The sequence below is a fragment of the Miniopterus schreibersii genome, assembly GCF_964146895.1.
Source record: "Miniopterus schreibersii genome assembly, chromosome: 20".
Taxonomy (NCBI): Eukaryota; Metazoa; Chordata; class Mammalia; order Chiroptera; family Miniopteridae; genus Miniopterus; species Miniopterus schreibersii.
In genome coordinates this window covers 10,843,431-10,865,579 of record NC_138122.1, presented here as the reverse complement: position 1 = coordinate 10,865,579, position 22,149 = coordinate 10,843,431, and the positions used below count along the sequence as shown (strand labels likewise).

General features: G+C 49.5%; 2 protein-coding genes across 12 annotated transcripts; both read left to right on the top strand.

Moving 5' to 3' along the window:
* The first annotated feature begins 9 nt into the window (after positions 1-9).
* FOXRED1 (FAD dependent oxidoreductase domain containing 1) lies at positions 10-7,012 on the top strand. 9 transcript variants are annotated; one of them, XM_081122571.1, is made up of 12 exons: positions 10-168; positions 1,465-1,685; positions 2,417-2,527; positions 2,795-2,913; positions 4,027-4,121; positions 4,409-4,510; positions 4,867-4,943; positions 5,358-5,518; positions 5,640-5,769; positions 6,007-6,111; positions 6,331-6,589; positions 6,687-7,012. In XM_081122571.1, the coding sequence occupies exons 1-11, from the start codon at positions 84-86 to the stop codon at positions 6,583-6,585; spliced, it is 1,461 nt and encodes a 486-aa protein (XP_080978697.1). In that variant the 5' UTR covers positions 10-83; the 3' UTR covers positions 6,586-6,589; positions 6,687-7,012. The 9 variants fall into 9 exon arrangements, with proteins under 9 accessions (XP_080978697.1, XP_080978701.1, XP_080978696.1 ...); XM_081122575.1 differs by lacking the exon at positions 2,795-2,913 and having other exon boundaries at positions 4,031-4,121; XM_081122570.1 differs by having other exon boundaries at positions 6,331-7,012.
* A 678-nt stretch (positions 7,013-7,690) lies between these two features.
* On the top strand, positions 7,691-18,827 carry TIRAP (TIR domain containing adaptor protein). 3 transcript variants are annotated; one of them, XM_081122581.1, is made up of 6 exons: positions 9,479-9,523; positions 10,181-10,396; positions 15,234-15,355; positions 15,560-15,718; positions 17,158-17,799; positions 18,362-18,827. In XM_081122581.1, the coding sequence occupies exons 4-6, from the start codon at positions 15,652-15,654 to the stop codon at positions 18,379-18,381; spliced, it is 729 nt and encodes a 242-aa protein (XP_080978707.1). In that variant the 5' UTR covers positions 9,479-9,523; positions 10,181-10,396; positions 15,234-15,355; positions 15,560-15,651; the 3' UTR covers positions 18,382-18,827. The 3 variants fall into 3 exon arrangements, with proteins under 3 accessions (XP_080978706.1, XP_080978707.1, XP_080978705.1); XM_081122580.1 differs by lacking the exons at positions 9,479-9,523; positions 18,362-18,827 and adding an exon at positions 7,691-7,768 and having other exon boundaries at positions 17,158-18,253; XM_081122579.1 differs by lacking the exon at positions 18,362-18,827 and having other exon boundaries at positions 17,158-18,253.
* The last annotated feature ends 3,322 nt before the right edge of the window (positions 18,828-22,149 follow it).

The window sequence follows — 22,149 nt, the reverse complement described above, 5'->3', positions numbered from 1 at the left end:
ATGGCCGGCGGCGCGGAGCAGTGACAGCTCGCGGGCGGTGCCAGGTTTAAGGGTCGCGCTCAGAGACCGCGCTCAGAAGGACCATGTTTAGAGGCGCGGTGCGGCTCTGTGCGGGCCGAGGCCGCTTGGGCCGGGGGCTAAGCACACGCAGTGGAGGCTCGACTCCGGGTAAAGTTGAGGGCGCTGGAGGGTATCAAGGTTGTGGGGTACCCCCAGTCTCCGGCCATGTGACCTTCAGGACTCGGGACCCCGGCTGCCGCTGGGAAGACAGTGGGTCAGCTGGGAGAAGGGGGTAAGCTTGCCCGCTGGAGCTTGTAGAGCCGCGGCAGGTGTGACAACCCCTAGGCCGCTCTCGGCCTCGGCTCTCACCAGGATAACTGAGACCAGGCTGGTTCGTGGGCTGCACGAACGCGCGCCCCGTCCTGCCCGCGTGCAGCCGGGTGTTGTGCCGAGTGTTGTGACCGTGAAGGAGGGAAGAAGAGAAGGCGAGGATTCGTATGTGTCCTGGAGGTGCCTGAAGTGAAGCTGGAGAGGGAAGATTTTCTAGATCAGTTCAAGACTGTGGATAGTCCCCAAACTGTCCATAAGGAATAAGGAGTCATGAAGGAAACAAAGGGGCTGGGGCTGGAGTGTGGGGAGGACAGGCGAGCAGGAGCCAGGTTGTGCATTGTCTCCCAGGCCATGTTTATGGGTTTTGGACTTTTATCCTTAGAGTAATGGAAAGCCATCGGAGGGCTTTTAAGCAAGAGGGTGTGTGATTAAATTGTGTTCAGAAAAGATCAGTCAAGCTGCAATGCAGAAAAGGATTGTGGGGTTGGGGGGACAAGAGGGGAATTAGTGGGAACAGGAGGCTTTTGCATTAGTCTAGGTGAGAGATTATGGTGGTTTGGTCTAGGGCAGTGGTGGCAGAGATAAAAAAGATGACAGATTGGGGAAATATTTGAAAGGCATAGTCATCAGAACTTAAGTTTGAATGTAAATTTGCTGGAGGTGACGGATATCCAGGGTAAGGTGCCTCTCAGAGGTACCATGCTTCAGAGGTTGCTGCAGCTCACAGTGTTCTGGGGCCTCTTGGTTCAGAAGCCAAGGATATCCAAGTGGAGATGATGATGCAGTGATGCAGTTGAGTATATGAGCCTGGGGCTCACAAGAGAGGTAGATGTGCACAGGAGATAAATATGTGTAAGTCACCTATCCTAGGGAGAGAGAATAGAGTGCTAATTTTAGGAAGTTGAATCTTGTACTGGGCATGATGCATGAAAAGGAAGATAGACTGATGGCAGTTTCCATATAGCAAAGCTGTGGAATACTGCTGAGTACATGTTGACCTTATGAGAGGAGAATGACAGTGGCGACTGCCAACTCAGTGTCAGTTTAGCCCACCTTTTCCTGTGCTCATCCTCTATCCCCTACCGTCTGAAAAGGAAATGTACAGACCTCTTTGACCATAACTGCATCCCACAGACTGGGCTGGAAAGGTGTCTGAAATTAAGAAGAAGATCCAGTCAGTTCTTCCTGGAGGGTCCTGGAATCCACTGTATGACACCAGCCACCTGCCCCCTGAACATGCGGATGTGGTGATTGTGGGGGGTGGGGTGCTTGGCCTGTCCGTGGCCTATTGGCTGAAGAAGTTGGAGAAGCAACGAGGTGCCATTAAGGTGCTGGTGGTGGAACGGGACCACACGGTGAGGAATGGGGTAGGACAGAGTCATGAGTGGGGTTTAGACTTGGGTTTTACTAAGGACTCTAGGGACAAGGGAAGGGGAGAAAAGACCTCTCAATCTTTGGAGGTCCAAAGGGCTTTGAACCTTGTTGAGAAATAGTCCCAGGTTCTTCCTCCCTCCAACTAGGGACCTTGACGATAAGGTTTTGACTTTTGAAAGCAAATTTCAATGTTGGATCTTTTGAGATCTCACAGGGCTGGCCAGGAGAGCCTGTATTCAAGTTATAATTAATACAAACAGCCATCTCCACCCCCTTTTACATTCCATTACTTCTGAGGTTTTGCACTAGCTGTTCTGTTGCCACGGCCGGCCAGCCACAAATCCTGCTACTTTGGCCATAACCCTGTTTTCCAATTTGTGGATCAAATGTTAACCTCCTGCCCTTAGACTTCTGGGCCATTGCCATTTTGTACGACTGTGACCAGCCCTTTCTTGATGACTGACTCTGCTCTGCACATCTGCTAATGAGAACTTTTATAACTATTGTCCTCTCTGGGCTGCTGGATGGCTTGCATCTGGGTTTATCCATGTCAGGTCCTGTTAGATTATAAACCTGCAAATAGATATACTTGCTTCTCTAAGATTGCAAACCTCCCCTTAAACTTTAGCACATGGCTCACAGTTTCTGTGACAGGATTCTGCTCCTGTGTGGCAGGGTACTGGTCTACCTCAACTTTCCTTGTCTTCCACAGTATTCCCGGGCCTCTACTGGGCTTTCCGTGGGCGGGATCCGCCAGCAGTTCTCGTTGCCTGAGAACATCCAGCTCTCCCTCTTTTCAGTTGACTTTCTACGGAACATCAATGTATGTGCAGTGAGATTTGGGGGCTGGGTGGTGACCCCTCCTTTAGCCCAGATTGAGGAGCAGCCCAGCTGGCTAGGGGAAACGGAGCAGGAGCAGTTCAGGCAGGTGGGAATTGAAACCCCTGGTTTTCTTCTGAGTGGTGGTGCCTAGAGGAAGACTTCTCTCTGGGTTAGGGTCCTGAGCTCTGAGAGTTGTAGGTGTGGAAGCCAGGAATGCTCTCTATCCCTTCTGTGAATCAGCTTCTCTGAGGAGCTTTTTTGCACACAGGATTACCTGGCGGTAGTCGATGACCCTCCCCTGGACCTCCAGTTCAACCCCTCAGGTTACCTTTTACTGGCTTCAGAAAAGGGTGCTGCGATCATGGAGAACAATGTGAAAGTGCAGAGGTGGGTGCCTGGCACAGCCCTCGAGTCGCTTCCCAGCCAGGTGCATGCAGTAAAGCCTTAAATCAAGTCAGGACTGGGGTGATGGAGCTGATAAGTCAGGTCCCTACTCTCTGGGACCTCAGTCCATCAGGAAGGGCAGGGACATGCAGAACCTCAGTGCCCCAGGCTAAGGCTGTGATACAGATCTGGACAGAGTGCTGGTGCAGTGGGTCCTGCATTGCCTGATGATAAGAACCACCTAGCACACATCCCAGACCTAATAATCAGAATCTCTCAGGAGGGGCCCAGGAATCTGCAGGCATTTCCTGCAAGAGCCAAATAGTAAGTATTTTAGGCTTTCCCGGCCATCCAGTCTCTATTGCACTCACTCAACTTGCAATTGAAACACAAAATCAGCGATGAACAAAAAAAATAAATGCATGAGTATGGCTCATGTGTAAAACTAAAACTAGACTGCAGGCTGGATGTGGCAGCCCTGCCCTCATTGATAATCATGGTCAGTCAAGAGCAGGCATCTTCAACAAACATGTCTCCAAAGTCTCACTAGTGATATCAGGTAATGTCCTAAATGCCTCACAGGTAATAACTCATTTGATCATCAGAACATCTCCATTTTACATGTGGGAAAATCAAGGCACAAAGAGCTAATAAGTGGGCTGGGATTCAAACCAGGCAGTCTGGCTTACAAGTGTGCTCTCTCAGCACCTGTGTTGCCGCCCTTGGGCAACACATTCCCAGAGGATGTGATTGTACCAGGAGATGGGCAGGAAGGCTTCCCAGGCAGAGTGGAGGGAACGGAGCCGCTCACCCTGTTGTGAAAGGACATGGAATAGTGAGGGGCTGACGGAATTTAGTGCAGCCAATGGGAGACTAGGGTGTTGGAAAGGAAGAAGGGATCAGATGCTGAGGAGCCTGGGAGGCTTGTTCTCCACCCATTCAGCAAGTAGAGAAAATTGGGGAGTTTGGGGCAGAGAGGGACATAAATGAGGTAGAATCCCCACTTGTGGAGTTGAGTGTGTACTGCTTCTGCACACTCATCCTCTCTAACACACACACACACACACACACACACACACACACACACACACACACAGATCCACATGTTTCTCTCAGGCAGGAAGGAGCCAAAGTGTGTCTGATGTCTCCCGAGCAGCTGCAGAACAAGTTTCCCTGGATAAACACAGATGGAGTCGCCTTGGCCTCTTACGGTGAGGGGTGAGGCTTGCTTGCAGAGGGGATCAGGGGTTGCGGGCATCTCAGGTGGGAAGTCTCAGCACCCTGCAGCCAAGTCAAGGAGAAACACTTCCCTCCTGACCAGCAGGGCCTCCCCTGGCCATTCCATCTCTCTGTTCTTCTGCAGGATTTGATACTGGTGCAGTTGGTCCACTTGACTTTCCCCAGCTTACGAGCCCAAAGTAGAGTTGGGGGCGCGGGAAATACTCTAGGAGAGAAGGGCTCTAGTCTCTCCTCATGAGTCCTCATTTTTTCCTCACAGGGTTGGAGGGTGAAGGTTGGTTTGACCCCTGGTGTCTGCTCCAGGGGCTTCGGCGAAAGGTCGAGTCCATGGGGGTCCTCTTCTGCCATGGAGAGGTGACACGTGAGTCTGAGCCCCATGCCCACTGCTTATATCCTTTGCCATCCAGGGCATAGGCCTAGACCATGTCTTATTTTCACTCACAGGCCAAGCAAGGGTTGGTGGGGGGAGGCCTTCTCCCGTAGGGCTGGTCCTGGGCATCCTGACTCCAGCTCCTGACTAGGCTTCTTCCTGACCCGTGACATGCCTGAGGTTTCAGTGCTCTCCTGTCCCGAGTGTGGCCATGTTCATCCCAGTTACTCTGCTTCAGTGTCTGGGAAAGCTCCCAGCCTTCCAGCTTTCTTTCCTTGCGAAGCCAACGGCATCCCCATCTCCTTCCTCTTCAAGGCCTCAAGTGCTTATTTCTCTTTTTCCTGCAGGTTTTGTCTCTTCATCTAGCCATGTGGAGACCACGAGTGGGGAAGAGGTGACTTTGAAAAGGATCCATGAAGTTCATGTAAGTTCCCAGCCTAAGTGTCTTCCTTACAAAATGGAGGGAGGGATGAGAAGGGTAACAAACATCATTTAAAATATATGTATTTTTACTGATTTCAGAGAGAGAGGAAGGGAGTGAGAGAGGTAGAAACATCAATGATGAGAGAGAGTCATTGATCGGCTGCCTCCTGCACGCCCCCTACTGGGGATCGAGCCTGCAACCCGGGCATGTGCCCTGACTAGGAATCGAACCTCAGTCTCCTGGATCACAGGTTGGTGCTCAACCACTGAGCCATGCCAGCTGAGCAACAACTTTCATTTTGATATTCTACCCACTTCCAGTGTGGGTAAACTAAGGCTCAAGAAGAAATGTACCTCTCATGGTGGCCAGCGTATGGGCCAGGCCCTCCCTCCACTCTCTCTCTGGTGCCTGCAGGTGAAGATGGACCATAGCTTGGAGTACCAGCCTGTGGAATGTGCCATCGTGATCAATGCAGCAGGGGCCTGGTCTGGGCAAATTGCAGAGCTGGCTGGTATTGGGAAGGGGCCGCCTGGCACCCTTCAGGGCACCAAGCTCCCTGTGGAACCAAGGAAAAGGTGACTTCCCCAGGGCAGCTGAGGAGGTTGGTGAGAGGAGAAAAGAAACACTATAAAAGGCTAAGTGGGAGGAGGGAAGAGTTGCTATTCCTGCCACTTCCTAACCCCCTGGTTATGGCAGGTATGTGTACTTATGGCACTGCCCCCAGGGACCAGGCCTGGAGACGCCATTCGTTTCAGACATCAGTGGAGCCTATTTCCGCCGGGAAGGATTAGGCAGCAACTACTTGGGTGGCTGTAGCCCCACTGAGGTAAGCTAAGTGGGATCGGGGGTGCTGGCAAGGAGACAGACCAATTGTCATTGAAGAGTTGGGTTTTTAGGGAGGGCCCAGTGCTGTTATTGATGTTGCAGCCCCCTCCAGGTTTCAACTGGGACCTCTCATTCCCATCCCCCATCTACATAGGGGGTTGATTAAAGGGGTCAGTGAGGTCTGGCTTTGTCCTTGTGTCCCAGGTAATATAACCCTTATTCCCATCTCTCACTCCAGGAGGAGGAACCAGACCCAGGGAACCTCGATGTGGACCATGATTTCTTCCAGGACAAGGTGTGGCCCCCTTTGGCCCAGAGGGTGCCAGCTTTTCAGAGTCTGAAGGTAACTAGGAGACAGATGATACTGGAGCATCTCAGTCCCCTTGGAAAGCCTGTTCTCAGCCTTTTCCCATCTACCTCACAACTGCTAAGGACTCTGTTGGTCTAAGGACCCATCTCATTGACCTCCTCAGCAGTGGTAGAGGGTGCTGATGCCTGACCAGGAGTGAGGGTAGGGTGTAGCGAAGCCTTCCTGAGAACCCAGCGTCTTGTGCACCTGCAGGTTCGGAGCGCCTGGGCTGGCTATTACGACTACAACACCTTTGACCAGAATGGTGTGGTGGGCCCCCATCCACTGGTTGTCAACATGTACTTTGCCACGGGCTTCAGTGGCCACGGGCTTCAGCAGGCCCCTGCCGTGGGGCGAGCTGTGGCCGAGATGATGCTTGAGGGGCAATTCCAGACCATCAACCTGAGCCCCTTCCTCTTCAGCCGCTTTTACTTGGGAGAGAAGGTCCAAGAGCACAATATCATCTGAGCCTGTAAGCTCTTCATTGGCCCCATTTCCCCATCTGTCACCCCTGGCACAAATCCTGGCCAGCACCATGCCCAGGTCTCCACCTTCCTCCCCTCATCCAGGTGGTTCTGTCTCCATGTGGCTGGGCAGGTGTGCAGACTGCAGGCTTTGCGGTTCTATGCCTGAGGCCCAGGCTGACAGAGAATGAGGGACTGGGACCCTAGGACTGATCCCTGGCCTGGGCTGATGCTACCCACCAAGCTGTCCAGCTGGACAGAACTCCTCAGTGGTCCTGAGCACCATGGCCCAGGATGGCTCCTTCCTCGTACCAACCCAGAAAGATTGCTGCTGCCCCTCTTCCCATATCCCTGCAGAGTCCAGGCAGGGAGCATTCTGGTGCAGCCTGGTCCAAATTTATTATCAATCAATAAATGCGACTGACTCCTTCCTGCCAGTTTTCTGCCCCTCTTTTCACCCTATGGCAGCTGCTTTTGAAGCTCCCATTAGCCTTTGACACCAGGCTGGGAGGAGCATAGGCTCCTCCTCTTCCTCTTCCCAGGGGCCGTCTTAAATTCCGCTGGCAAGCTAGGCCTCCTTTGCCTGACTTCCGCAGGGGTATGGATGTAGAGGGAAGGAATGTGTTCATTCCTCTTCAAAATTTGTTCAGTTCCAACTGTTGGCCAGGTACAGGGCTACATATTCAAGATACACCAGCAGGCAAACCTAAGGATGAACAGCTTAAGAAAGTGAACGCAGGGGCAAGTGGGGAGGAGAGTGGGAAGGGGGGCAATTCTAGGCTGGCGGAAATCCATATATGAAGTCCTGGGACCAAGAAGTAGCAAGGTTCCAGGGACTAGCTAGATCGTGGAGCGAAGGAAGAGGTGCATCCGGGCCAGGGCCTGAAGAGCCATGCTGTGGAGCTTGGATTGCATTCTGTAGGCAGGGGACACTGAAGGGTTTTCAATATGGAAGCCGCATGATCAGATTTTCCCTTCTGAAAAATCACCCTGCCTGCCTTGAGGACAGATTCTGATGTCACAGCGGGAGGCCAGATGGAAGGCTGCCGCTGTGGCGAGAAGCATACACATCCAAGAGGCTACAGTAGCAACAAGAAATTAAGTCTGCATGGGACAACTGAATCGATGGATGCCGTGCCTTTCACAGAGATGAGGAAGACCGGGGAGGAGTTGCGAGGGACAAAACGGTACGGTTTGGGACATGTTGAGCCAAGAGTGCCTGTAGGATGCCTGCAGAGATGTCTAACGGTTGAATTTGTTGTGGCCTCAGGATGGTCTGCACTGAGGCAGAGATGTCGACAATGGGTGAGGATGGTATCACCGCAGGAGGGCAGAAGGGTAGGGGGCCAAGGGGTGAAGCTGGAGGGACTCCATCTCCTTTAAGGGATGAACCAAAGAGGCCACTCAAGAGGTGGCCAGAAAAGCCAGGCAGAGGGTGTGGCCCGAGGAGGGATGGTCAAGGGTATAAATGCACGTGGGGGCTGGATGCAGCCAAAGTAGGTCGGGAGAGCGGAGGAAGGAAGTTCCAGGAGGAAGTGCACCTCTGGGGTCTGAGGTGTGGGCCGCTGTTTAGAAGGGAGAAGTGAACCGGAGCAGAGACAGCCAGTGAAATGCCCCCACCCCCAAAGTGGCCGTTGGGGAAAAGCAGCAAAAGATGGAGGTGGGTCTCACTCATCACCTGGGGAGGGAGGGAGGAGAGGGCAGAAGTACGGCCAGTGAGGTGGCGTGAGAAGCCCCTGGCAGGTGGCGGCGAAAAGCCAGCAAGGAGGAAGAGCCACCCGAATTTGGTGCAGAAAGACAGCAAGGAACTTGTCGGGGACAAGACGGAACTTGTGGGGGCTTGGGGGACAAGAAGGAACTTGTGGGGGCTTGGGGGACAAGAAGGAACTTGTGGGGGCTTGGGGGACAAGAAGGAACTTGTGGGGGCTTGGGGGACAAGAAGGAACTTGTGGGGGCTTGGGGGACAAGAAGGAACTTGTGGGGGCTTGGGGGACAAGAAGGAACTTGTGGGGGCTTGGGGGACAAGAAGGAACTTGTGGGGGCTTGGGGGACAAGAAGGAACTTGTGGGGGCTTGGGGGACAAGAAGGAACTTGTGGAGGCTTGGGGGACAAGAAGGAACTTGTGGGGACTTGGGGACAAGAAGGAAACTGCCAGCGGCATAGGGGTAGGGGCCCTCAGGTCAAACCTGACACCCCTGTTAACCCTGTGAGGTGGCCTCCTTAGGTGCCCCACAGGCACCCCCATGTATGGGGTCGGGGGGAAACCTCCATGTGGCTCTGTTATCTTCCGTCGAGGCAGCACAGGAGAATGTTGCCCACGGGGCCTGTTGAGGCGGCCGGGAGCACCGCGCCCATCGCCGCATTTCCTCCCCGGCGCTGCGCGGGCCGGGCCAAGCCGTCCTCCCCTGGGCTCGGCCCCGCTCACCCGGGGGCCTCTTGGCTGCGCCTGGAGCCCGAAGATGGGCCCCGGGCCTCGGGGAATCTTCAGTCCAGGGCGAGGGGGGCACAGCTTCGAACCTCACCCGGTGCTGCGGGCACTTGGGGAGGAGGCGGGAGGAGGTTTGAGCGGGTTTTCCGCGCGCGCACGGAGGAGCCTCCGGCCGGCAGCGGGGCGTCGCGGGCGGGGCTGGGAGCGGGGGGCGGGCATCCCGGCGGGGCGGCGGCTCAGTGGCACGTTCCTGCCCACGCGGTGACTCCGGCGGTGCCCGCGAGCCCACCTGCGGGCATCGCCCGCCTGCGCTCCGGGAGGCGCGGAGCCGGGGCGGCGGGAGGCGGGGCGCCCAGGGCACTTCCGGGGGCGGGGCAGCGCCCTGGCCCCGCCTCACTTCCCCTCGGCCCGCGCCCGGCGGCGCCCCGCCCGCCCCGCCTGCACCGCCTGCACCGCCCGCGCCGCCTGCCCCGCACCGCCTGCCCCGCCTGCCCCGCGGCCGGGCTCCGCGCAGGTGAGCGCCCGAGCAGGTGGGGGGACGGTGGGGCCCGCGGGACGGGGCCGGGACCCCGGGAGGGAAGGAGGGAGGGCGGCCTTGGGGCGCGCAGGACCTGCGTCCCGCCCCCGCGCTCGGGCCAGCCCCGGGCACACCCGCGGATCCGCCGCCTCCCTCCCGCCCGCCGGCCGCCGGCCGCCTGCCGCCTCGGGCACCCAGAGCCCGGTCCCGGTGGAGAGGGCCCGAGACAGCTGTCGCCATCCTGCCGCAAAGGAGCTGCTCAGGGAGCCCGGCTCGCGCCGGCGGAGGGCCGCCCGGTCGGCCGCCTCTCCCGCTGCCCGGCCTCCCAGCTCCGCTCGCCGCCTCTCGCTCTGCTCCTCCGGTGGTCACCCCCGAGACCGCGTGTCAGCAAAACGCGGCCTAACTTAGGGGAGTGAGTGACCCGGCGGGCATTGTTCCCAGAGTCGTTTCACCAGCGCCTCCGTGGGCCGGGCAGCGGGAAAAGTGCGGCTGAGCCGGACGGACTGAGCCCGCCTCGCGGAGACAGACGCGTAGTTCTGTCGCTCAGCCCGGGGGCACCAAGGGTCAGGAATGACCAGCCGTCACCTCTAGTTGTTCTTTAAACTTTTTAAAAATCGCACAGATTGTAAGTGTACATCTTACCCGTTTTCACAGTGAACGTTTCCTGTGCAGCCTGCGTGCAGAATAAACCCCGCTCCTCCGCAGGAGCCCTACACCCGCTTCCAGTCACTACTTCCTCCCGCCCTAACCGCTGCCCCAACCGCTGCCCGACCTTCCAGCCTCATAAAGCAGTTTCACTTGTTTTTGAGCGGTTGACGCGTGGAAGTGTATGTGACGTCCTTGTCGGGCATGGCGTTTTACACACAGCAGGTGAGATTCCCCCATGCTGCGTCCCGCAGTGATTCGTGTTCTCGCCGACGGGTGATGTTGCGCTGTACAGACCACAGCGCATTTCTTCACGCTGCTGTGCACTTGCACGGATGGCCACAGGCGGTTTCCAGTTCGGGTTCGTTTTCGATAGTGCTTGGAAGGCTTCTAGTGTTTGTCTTTCGGTGAACATGCGTAAGCGCTTCTGTTGGGCTTGTTCCTAGAATGAGATTGCTGGGTGTGTACAGGGTCAGCGTTCTGTCTGGTGCCAACCGCTTTGCAGACAGCTTGTGCCAGTTTACATTTCTCCCTGCCCTGTGTGAGCTCCTGTGTCTCCCCATCCTTACCAATACTTGATGTTGTCTCTTTCATAGGAGCCATTTTGCTCAGTGTGTGGGTAGTGGGGTTGCATTGAAGTTTTAATTTGCATTTCACTGATGACTAACGACTTGTGCATATTTTCATGTCTGTTGGCCATTTGGAAGTCCTTTGGGTGAAGTAAGTTTCTGTTTAATTCTTCCACCCAGTTTTTAAATAAATTTTCCTCTTTCTTACAAGTTTGTAAGGGTTCTTAAATATTCTGAATGTGAGGTATTTATTGGATTCGTAATTTTAAATTATCTTTTTTTTCTCAGAAGATTGCCTTTTCACTCTCATAATGATGTCTTTTGATGAACAGAAGTTTTTCATTTTAATGTGTTCAATTTATTGTTTTTACCAATGGCTGTATTGGTTAGATAATCATATACTTTACACAGTGATCCCCCCAATATTTCCAGTATCCGCCTGGCACCATACATAGTTACTACAATATTATTGACTGTATTCCCTGTGCTGTGCTTTACATCCTTGACTGATAGTTCATTACTGGTGTATGAAAATGTAACTGATTTCTGAATATTTTGTGTCCTGCTATTCTCCTGAATTCATTTATAAGTTCTAGTAGGTTTTCCATGGAATCTTTAGGGCTCTCTCTCTAGTCTCATGTCACCTGCAAATATTGACAGTTTTACTTCTTTCTTTCTAATTTGGATGCATTTTTCTTTTTCTTGTCTGATTGCTGTGGCTAACACTTCCAGTACTATGTTGAATCAGAGTGGTGAAAGTCGACATCCCTGTCTACTTCCTGATCTTAAGGGACACGCTTTTAGTTTTTCCGCATTGAGTCTGATGTTAGCTGTGGGTGTGTCTTATATGGCCCTTATTATGTTCAGGTAACTCCTGCTTTGCTAAGAGGTTCTATTATAAATAGGTGCTGGATTTTGTCAAATGCTTTCTCTTCATCTATTGATATGATCATATGAATTTCATCTTTCATTTTATTTAAGTGTGGTATATTACATTGATTGATTTGCAGATATTGAACTATCCTTGCATCTCAGGAGTGAATCCCACTTGATCATAGTGAATGATATAAAAAAAAATTCTTCGTTGATTTAGAGAGAGAGAGGAGTGGTGGGGAAAGGGAGAGACAGACAGACATCAATTTGTAGTATGATCTTTTCAATGTATTGTTGAATTCAGTTTGCTAATATTTTGTTGAGGGTTTTTGCCTCTGTGTTCATCAGGGATATTGGCCTATAATTTTACTTCCTTGTAGTGTCTGTATCTGGTTTTAGAATTAGGATAATACTGGCCTCATAAAATGAGATTGGGAATCTTCACTACTCGTGAATTTTTTGAAATAGTTTGAGAAGGATAGGTGTTAATTCTTCTTTGAATGTTTGGTAAAATTCACCTGTGTCGTCATCCAGTCCAGGATTTTTGTTTGTTGGGAGTTTTTTTTATTACTGTTCCATTTTTGTTGGTTGAAATTGGTCTGTTCAGATTGTCTGTTTATTCTTGATTCAGTCTTCGAAGATTGTATGTTTCAAAGAATTTATCCTTTTCTTCCAGGTTGTCTAATTGCTGTCATATAATACAATGTTTTGTGTGTCTGTGGTGTCAGTTGTTACTTCTCCTCTTTCATTTCTGATTTTATTTATTTGGGCTCTCTCTCTTTTGTTTCTTTGAGGAATCTGGTTAAAGGTTTATTAATCTTGTTTATTTTTTCAAAGAACTAGCTCTTGGTTTCTTTGATCTTTTTCGGTTTTTCTCTTTTCTTTTTTGTTTCATTGATCTTTTGTGTTTTAAATTTTAGACACTATTTTGTTTGCTTCCATTTTGATCTTTATTATTTTATTCCTTCTATTCACTTTGAACTTTTGTGTTTGTCTTTTTTTTAGTTCCTTTAGGTGTAAGGTGAGATTGACATTTTGTTTCTTGAAGTAGGCCTGTATTGCTATGAATTTCCCTCTTAGGACTGCTTTTGCTGTGTCCCATAGATTTTTCACTCGTTGTGTCATCATTTTCATTTGTCTCAGGGCATCTTTTGATTTCTTCCTTGATCTCATTACTAACCTATTCATTGTTTAATAACATGTTATTTAGCCCCAATGTGTTTGTGTTTTTCAGTTTTTTTCTTGTAATTGATTTGTAGTTTCATGGTATTCTTGTTTGAGAAGATGCTTGATATGATTTCAGTCTTTTTACATTTATTGAAACTTGTTTTGTATCTCAATAAATATGGTCTATCCTGGAAAATGTCCCATGTACACTTGAAAAGAATGTATATTCTGCTTCTTTGGGGTGAAATGTTCTGAAAATATCAATTAAATTTATCTAGTGTAATGTGTCATTTAAGGCCCCTGTTTCCTTGTTGATTTTCTGTTTGGACAGTCTATCCCATTGATGTCAATAGGGTGTTAAAAATCCCCTACTATAACTGTATTACTGTTGATCTCTCCCTTTATGTCCTTCAAGATTTGCCTTGTAAATTTAGGTGCTCCTAGGTTGGGTGCATAAAATAGCTTATCTGTGTGGCAACTATGTCTCCTAAATCTCAATATATGACTATTATTGTATATTGTAAAGATGAAAACATACTTGAGTGTAATAAATAGCTCCACAGCCTCAGAACTGAAAAGTAACAAGGAAGGTATTTAGGGTTTTAGGCTCCGGGAAGTGGACAGTGTGTATGGCTAATGGAACTTCCTTACTCTCTTGCTCAATTATCCTCTCTCAAAGATGGTGTTATTTCCTGTGTTTAAACTTTTCCATAACGTCAGTCATAAGGGCTTATATTAACCCACTTGCAGTGGCATATGCTGTTGGGCAACTGGATATTTTCTTAACCAAGCAGTGAAAAAAAGGCAGTTACCCCAAACCAGCACCTGTTGCCAGAAGGGCAAATCATTTTACAAAATGAGAAACTGAAACTTATAAATCTATATCAGTTGAGTAGATTAAAGTGTTATGTTAATTTTTCATCTTTAGGCTGTCATTAAAATATCAAGCGATTCTCCAGTTTGTAAGTGTATCAAGGCCAAATAACAAATTTTAAATTAAAACAAAACTGAAAAAAGTATTTGAATATTATAAAAAGCAACTGACAATAGTTCACTCCTGGAGGGAAAAGGGACGTGAATGGTTGAAATGAAGGTGTCCACAGACAGGAACCCTGCGCAGGAAGAGGGTTTCACAACCTGCCAGCGGCTGTCAGGCTCCGCCTTACCTTCGGCCCAGCACTAGGCGTCTGAAATCCAGAGAATATCAGGCAGGAAAAGAAACATACATATTCTAATGTTTACCTGTCCTTGTCCCTTTGGCAGGCTTAGCCGCTAACTGCTTTTCTCTTCCAAGTGTGTCTCTGATTCTGCACCCATTCCAGCTCCTCTTTCTACCCCCTTGCTGCTGCAGTTTCGTTTCTTTTTTTTTGAACTTGGATAGATTTTCATGAATCAACAGAACCTCTTATTGTACATTCATCAGCTTCACGGGGGGTGGGGGGGTGTTTAGCATTTAACAATGGACGAAGCATTATTGTCCAACATAGAATGACATTCTCTGCATTTTGAAACCCCTTACTTCAGTGTGTCTAATAATACAAGTTGCTCCTATGTAAGTTCCCAGGGGGTTTGTTTTGACCTTTGTGGATTCAGCAGAGAGAGGGGCGAGGAAGCAGTCCTCTCTTCCTGTTGCTCCACAGCTCTAGAGCCAAGCTCCCCGCCAGCCCTTCATCTCTGGCTCTGTCTGGACCAGGGCAGGCTGTGCTCCACAGGGTGTCCTCCCGGAAACCTAGGCTGAAAAAACCTCTACCATCAGGGAGACCCTGGGCATTGTGGTGGGAAGGGAACACTGCAAGTCTCCCATTGGAGGTATTCTTAGTCCTTTGCGTTTCCGTTATACATTTAGAAGCACTTTGACAATCCCTTCCCCTCCGAAACCAACAACCTTCTGGAATGTGGGCTAGCATTAATCTAAAGATTAGTTTGGGGAAAACTGATGACACTACTGTGTCTTCTAAACCAGGAACATAATATATCCCTCCAATATCTAGAGGACTTTAAATACATACTATCCCACACTTTTCTGAGCATTATAGGCCATGTACCTTTAGTCCTTTATATAAGTTGTCTCATGTCATCTTCACAGCAAGCTGAGAAGCAGGTGATGGGATAATGGCCATTGCACAGATGAAGTAGCTAAAGCTTAGCGAGATTAAGTAGCTTGCCAAAGGCCACAGTTAGTAAAAGGTGAGATCCCAGGCCCTCGGCCTGCACAGGCTGCCGTCTTCACCAATATGTGTCACTGCTTCCCTGGGCTGACAGCTGAGGGGGACCATCAGAGAGACAGAGGGAAGGAGGCATGGGTGGATGGAAGAAGTTATTCAGGGGAAGGCTGACTTTGAGGAGAAGCTTCCCAAGGTTTCTTACATGTGTCCCCTCTCTGCTGCTCAGCATCTGTCTACCTGGATACAACATTATATGTCCAAATAGCAATTGTCCTTCTCTCGTTTCAGCATTTACACAGGAAGTCCCTGTAAAGAGCTGGCTGCTGGCTGCCCTTCCCCAGCTCCCGAATGCCCTCCAGGCCGGGTGGAGAAGAGAGCAGACACTGCTGGTCATGCTGCACTCACACTCTGTAAGTCTGACCACACCCCACGGATTTGGGCTTATCTAGAAACCAGCCCCAATCACAGTGGTATCTCTCCAGTGAGGGTGAGGGACCCATCTAGAGACTGAGTGTCTGTCAGTCATTGGGAGAGAAAGAACTGCAGATCCCACCCCGCCACAGAGGGTAAGGTAAGTATAGCTTTTGCAATCCTCTCTCTCTCGTCTCTTGCAGGATGGCTGTTCCATGAGGTCAAGACTGGGTCTCCTCCCTTCTCCCGCTTTACCAATGCCTGGTCTCATGGGGTTAGTTTTGAGTTTAACACTATGGCATCACCCACCTCCTTCCCAGCTTCTGGCTCCAGGTCTAAGAAGCCTTTGGGCAAGATGGCTGGTGAGTGGAAGCAAACTCCTAATGCTGTTCTTGCTCCTGTGAGTATAGCCCTCAGTGTTCCTAGTGGTGAGGTAGCAGGCCTGCCTGGCCCCCACACAGGGGAGAGATGCAGGGCAGCTGATGAAGGGGGCCTCCTGCCTTGCTTTGGTGCCCAGGTGCTTTGTGGCATGAGGAGAGGGGGTGTGCAGCATTGGAACCTTCAGTCCTTCTGGCTCACATGTTTTCCAGGCATGCTCAGCTAATTTTCCTAGCCCGAAAACCATGATGCTGAGTGCTTAACACTGTGTCTCTTGTCACCTAAATCTTCCAGAGTCAGTCAGAGGAAGGGGCCAAGCAGAGAGAGAAAGCAGATCAACCTCCAGAACACCAAGCCTGCTGTCCCTATCAGAAGCTGGGGAGCTGAGTTGAAATCATTATGGAGTACTGACATATACCAGACACTGCATTATCCCAGTTAATCTTCAACAATTAAAATGAGCCGATTTTATAGATGAGGAAATGGAGACAGAGACGGATTTGCTTAAGGTCATACAGAGAGCCAGCAGGTCCACACTCAGATCTCTGCCTGACTCCAAAGTGTAGGACCCGAATCACCAAGCTCTGTGCCCTCCAGGAGCTCTGAGCAGTAGCCCTCTTCCATACTTCCTTTTTTCCCATTTAGGAACAGTCTAGGATTTCTCAGGTCCTAACGGATGCCAACCCCTCCCCCTCTTTCCCTCACATAATGAGTGGCCCTCCTTAATCCAGATCTGCCTCCCCTCAGTGCTGAAAATGAGTTTGGGGACTGACTGATCTTTCTAGCTTCATGTAGCTCTACTCACAGATACACAGATGGTTGACTGGGCAGCTCTAGCAGAAGTTCTGGGTAGGGTAGGCCTGATCCAAGGGCCTGGGGCAGGGCATGACCTTTCCCAGTCTGCCTGGTAAAAGAGCCAGAGTTCTTTTCTTTTTCCCCCCCATATTGTTGTTATACCAAGGGTTTGGGGGCATTTTTAAATTGAGGTATAATTGACATACAACATTATATCCATTTCAGATGTACAACATGATTCCCTATATTTTGCAAAGTGATCAGCACAGACTTAGTTGACATCTGTTACTGTACATGCAGAATTTTTTTGTAGTGTAGAGAACTTTTAAAATCTATCCTCTCAGCAACTTTCAAATATGCAATACAGTATTAGCCAGCCACTTGCTGTACGTTGCATCCCAGGACTTATAAAACAATCAGAATTCCTATGTCTTCCCGAAAACTTTTACGATAGTGGGGACTTTGGGCAAGTCCTGAGGGTGTGCGGAATAGCCGAGCAGTCGGCCTGAGAATCAGGCGGCATAGGCCAGTGCGGGAAGGTGGGCCTGATTCCTGGCCCAGGCTCCCCTCTGCCGCAGCGAGGAGGCAGCCTGGTGAGAATCAGGCCTGAGCAGGGTTTCTCCCGCAGGCTGGCTCAGGCAGGCCCTGTCCAGGAAGCCCAAGGAGATGCCTGTGTCGCAGGAAAGCTCCCCCAGTGACGCTCCACCACGATGTCCACAGGAGGACACCCCTTCCCCGGGTCTCAGCTCTACTGCATCGGCTGCATCCGCCCTGCTTCCCGCCCCGCCACAGGCACAGGAGGGCGCCTCCAGCAGCCAGGGCGCCTCCAGCAGCCGGGGCGCCTCCAGCAGCAGCAGTGGTGGCCGCTGGAGCAGGGACTACGACGTGTGTGTGTGCCACAGTGAGGAGGACCTGGCGGCTGTGCAGGAGTTGGTCGCCTACCTGGAGGACAGCTCTGCCAGCCTGCGCTGCTTCATGCAGCTGCGAGACGCGGCCCCCGGCAGTGCCATCGTGTCCGAGCTGTGCCGGGCGCTGGACAGCAGCCACTGCCGTGTGCTGTTCATCACGCCCGGCTTCCTGCGTGACCCGTGGTGCCGGTACCAGATGCTGCAGGCCCTGAGCCAGGCCCCAGGTGCCGAGGGCCGCACCATCCCGCTGCTCACCAGCCTGGCCAGGGCCGCCTACCCGCCCGAGCTCCGCTTCATGTACTACGTGGACGGCCGGGGCCCCGAGCGAGGCTTCCCGCAGGTCAAGGAGGCCGTCCTGCGCTGTAAGCTCTGCCGGGAGGGGCGGGGGCAGGGGCAAGCGTCCACCTGCTTGGGCTTTCAGGAGGCAGCCCCGTAGCCCAGTAGTTGAAAATTCAGGCCCTGAGAGCATTGTGGGTCTTGGGGTTACTGCACCCCTGTGCCTGGGCTTCCGCAGTGGGGGAATGAGAATGATACCGTACACTCAGTTAGCAGCTCACTGAGTAAGTGTTCGGAGCAGAGTCTTCGGAACAGGCACAGCCCAAGTCCTCAGTGAGCCTTAGCCGTTGTTGTTGGCATTGGTGGCGTGTTGCTACGGAGGCGGGGTTGGAGATGTTGAGGTTCAATTTCCAAGGTCAGGGCACATGCCCAGGGTGTGGGTTCTGTCCCCGGTTGTGGTGCATACAGGAGGCAAGTGATCGATGTTTCTCTCTCACATCAACATTCTCTCTTTAAAAAAAAAAAAAAAATCAATAGAAACATACATATTTTTTAAAGTTAGAAGAGGTGGAGACTTGTTGGGGGAAAAAAGAGATGCTGGATTTGGGGAGGGTGACAAGCCCTCTGATTCTGTTTGGTCTCTTTCAGACCTGAAGACCATCAGCTGACACTTCTCATATCACCATGGGACCCAGAAAGCTGGCACAAAGCTGGAAATTAAGTTAGAGAGCCCAAGGCCTTGGATCCAGCCAGTGTGACAAGGCCTGAGGAGCCAGAGTTGGTAGCACTTTGTCTGTGACCTGGGATCAGATTGCCCAGCAGGCTTCCATTGTTGTGGGCTCCCCAGGAAGGCCCTGGGGATGCTGGGGACTCCCCTGGAAGGCCCTTGCAAAGTTGGGACTCTCCCAGGAAGGCCATGAGGAAGCTGGGGACTCCCCAGGAAGGCCATGGGGAAGCCAGAAACGAGGTGGTAGGAGGTACTGATGCCAAGATGACCACCCAGTGTTCTGCCTCCTCCATATTAGACATGAGTCTGGCACATCCCTGTGTCGTCCTCCCCTGGGATCAGGCCTTGGTGTAGAGATGCACTCCTCCTTGAACGGGTCACTCACCTGGTGAATCAGCCAGAAGCCTAGAGTGCATGTCTCAGCATGGATGGTTCTTCCAGTTGCCTGGGAAAGCCTGGAACAGATGTCAGGAGAAAGCCACAGGTGTCAGGCCTTTCACACTCACTGCTGCCGTTCTGTTCCCTTTCATTCACTTCAGAAAGCTACATGGAAAATTCACTCGGCACTGTACTGTATTTAGTTTTACTGCTTGCATGTCTAAAGACTCAAACCTAGAAACCATTCTGAAGACGGGAGGGGACAGGGAGCAGGTGGGGTGCAGAGAAGGGAAGTTCAGACCTTTTATGTGGGATGGAGAGCCCACCCACCAATTGCTGGACATAGGGGGGCCTCATCAGGGGTCTGGCGAGAGCTCATGCTGTGCAGCAGCTCCTCCCCCTCTGCACCGAGAGAAACCGGCCTTTTTCTTCTGGCAGACGACTGTGTACCTCGTAGGAAGGCAAGGTTCATTCATCTGTTCTCAGTACAAGTTTGCTGTTGAACCGAAATGCGTTTCTTGTTCCCTCAACGTGTACTTTTGAGATTCTTTTCTCACTTCCTCCTTTTACCGAACAATATTTATACATATATATATTTTTGTAATTGAGATATACTTGGCATATAACATTAGTTTCAGGTGTATGAGCCACTATGCGTATATATTGTGAAAACATTTTGTATTTTTAACTACAAATTATTTTATTACATACAAAAGGACTAAAGCTTACTATAATGTACACTCACATACCTTCCACCCAGCTTAGGAAGCAAAACATTACAATCTCTAGGGTGCTCCCTTCTCTCACCAGCAGTAACCACTAGCCTGAATTTTGAATTTATCATTCTTAGCCTTTGTCTAGAAACTTATTACATAGGTATGCATCCCTGACAACACATTTACTTTTACATGGTTTTAGTTTGCATAAAAAGCATTGTGTTGTATTCTGCAAATCCCTTTAGTTTATCATGTTTGTAAGATCTACCCACGCTGAGGCATTAACTGCAGTCAATTCACGTTCAATCCATTATGTAAACACACCACTCTTTAGCCACGCATTCTTTTACAAGTGGATATTTGGTGGTTTCTAGTGTTTTTGCTACTAAAAGCAATGAGCCCATGAACATTTTTGTACATGTTTCCATGAGCAAGGTTTTCCAGGATTCTGCCTAGATTGGGCACAGCTGGGTAGTGAAGAGTACACATATTTAGTTTGAGTAGAAGGCACCAAATTTCCTTCCAAATTAGTTGTGGCAATTTAAGTTCCTACCATTTGTGTGTAAGCGTTCCCACTGTTTGATGCCCTTGCTAACACTTAGAACTATCAGATTTCAAAATGTTTGCTAATCTGGTGGGTGAAAACTGGTATTGTATTATCATAATATTATTTTCCTGTTAACCTTTTCTATGAAAATTTGATGAATCTCCAGGTGCCCAACACCCAGCTTCAACAATTACCAACTCAGAGCTAAGTTATACCAACAACACTCTACTTGTTCCCTCAACCCTCAAATCTTCTGAAGCAAATCCTATTTTATTCCTCCAGATTTAGGTATGTATCTCTAAATTATTAGAAGTTTGTGTTTTTTTTAATCCTACCTGAGGATATTTTTTCCATTCCTTTTCAGAGAGTGGTGGGGAGAGAGAGGCATTGATGTGAGAGAGACACATCGATTGGTTGCCTCCCTCAGGGGACTGAGCCTGCAACCAAGGTACGTGCCCTTGGCAGGAATCGAACCTGGGACCCTTTAGTCCATGAGCCGACGCTCTAACCACTGAGCTAGGGCTAGAAGTTTTTTAAAAAATGACAGTATGACAGCATCTTTTAAAGAATAGTTATTTTTTTAATATAAAAACTTTTACTTATTGCTGTGTAGTCTGTTTTTGTCTTACTGGGGAAACCCTTCCGTACTCCTGTATTTTCTTCTGGAAGCATTTCACACGCAGGTCTTTCATGCACCTGGATTTTTCTTTGGGTTTTTGTTGTTGCTGCTTTTGGCTTAAAAGTCAGAGATCCATTCCCCCCCCCCGCCCCCCATTTGAACAGCTGTTATGTACTGATTAGTCCGCCCTCTCCCCACGGACTGTAATGTCACTGCTTGTCATGTGTGGGGGTCTGGTCCTGGATTCTCCAGTGCCTCCACTTGTGTGTTTGTGTCTCCCTGTATCAGTGGCACGCTGGCTTACTATGGTTTCTAATAAGCCATAAACCGACTTGTAGGTCGGCCCTTCCTTCCTTTACTCACCAAAATCACTGACTTGTTCCGTTACTTTGTCATAGAAATTGTTTGGTCCCTCAAGCTCCAGGAAAATGCCTGCATCTTTTTTTCATTTGGGTTTCCATGCAGTTGATTTCATTTGGGAAGGATAGATTTTTTTTATGATATTGAATCTTTATAAAAAATGGTATGTGTCCATTTTTTGATGTCTTTAAATGTACTTCAATAAAGCTTTATAATCTTTCTCCATGTCAGTCAGTCGCATATTTTATTAGGTTCTTTTTTAAAAAATTTTTATTATTATTTTATTTATTTATTTTTTAAAGATCATTTCCTTTAAATACTTTTAAATATATACATATATATCTTTATTGATTTCAGAGAGAGGATATACTTCATATTTTGTTGCTACTGTAAATATTTTTTAATTATATTTTTTATCTATTACAGGTAGAAAGGATTGCAGTTTATTTTGCATACTGATTTGATATTAAGCAACCCGCTGAATTATTCTATAAGACCTCAGATTTTGTTGAGTTTCTATAAGACAATCATAAAATTTGTAAACAAATTGTTTTTCTGTGCTGCCTGGGACCGCCAGTAAAATGCTGAAAGTGACCACAGCAGCCATCTTCTGTCTCCTTCATGATTTTAAAGGCAACACTTCAAACATTTCACCATTAAATGTAATATTCGTTGTAGGTTTTTGGTTTGGTACATATTTCTTTTAATAAGTTGTATCCTGCTGTTTCTAGCTACTTATCTTGAATGGGTTTGTAATTTAATCTAAAATTTCCATACCTACTAAGGTGATGTGTTTGTCTTCCCTTTTAATCAGCTAATGCAGTGAATAAAATTAGATTTTCTAATGTTAAGCCAGCCTTACACTCCTGGGGTAAATTCAATTTGACCATGATGTACTTATTACCTTTGTTATAAACCCCAGGATTTGGATTGCTAACATTTTCTTTAGGATTTTACATCTGTGTTCACATGTGGGACTGGCGCATTATTGCCCTTTCTTGTATTATCCCTCTCTGGTTTGTTACCAAGGTTATACCAGCTTTATCAAATAGTTGGGGAGTGGTCCCTTTTTTTGATTGAAGAGTTGAA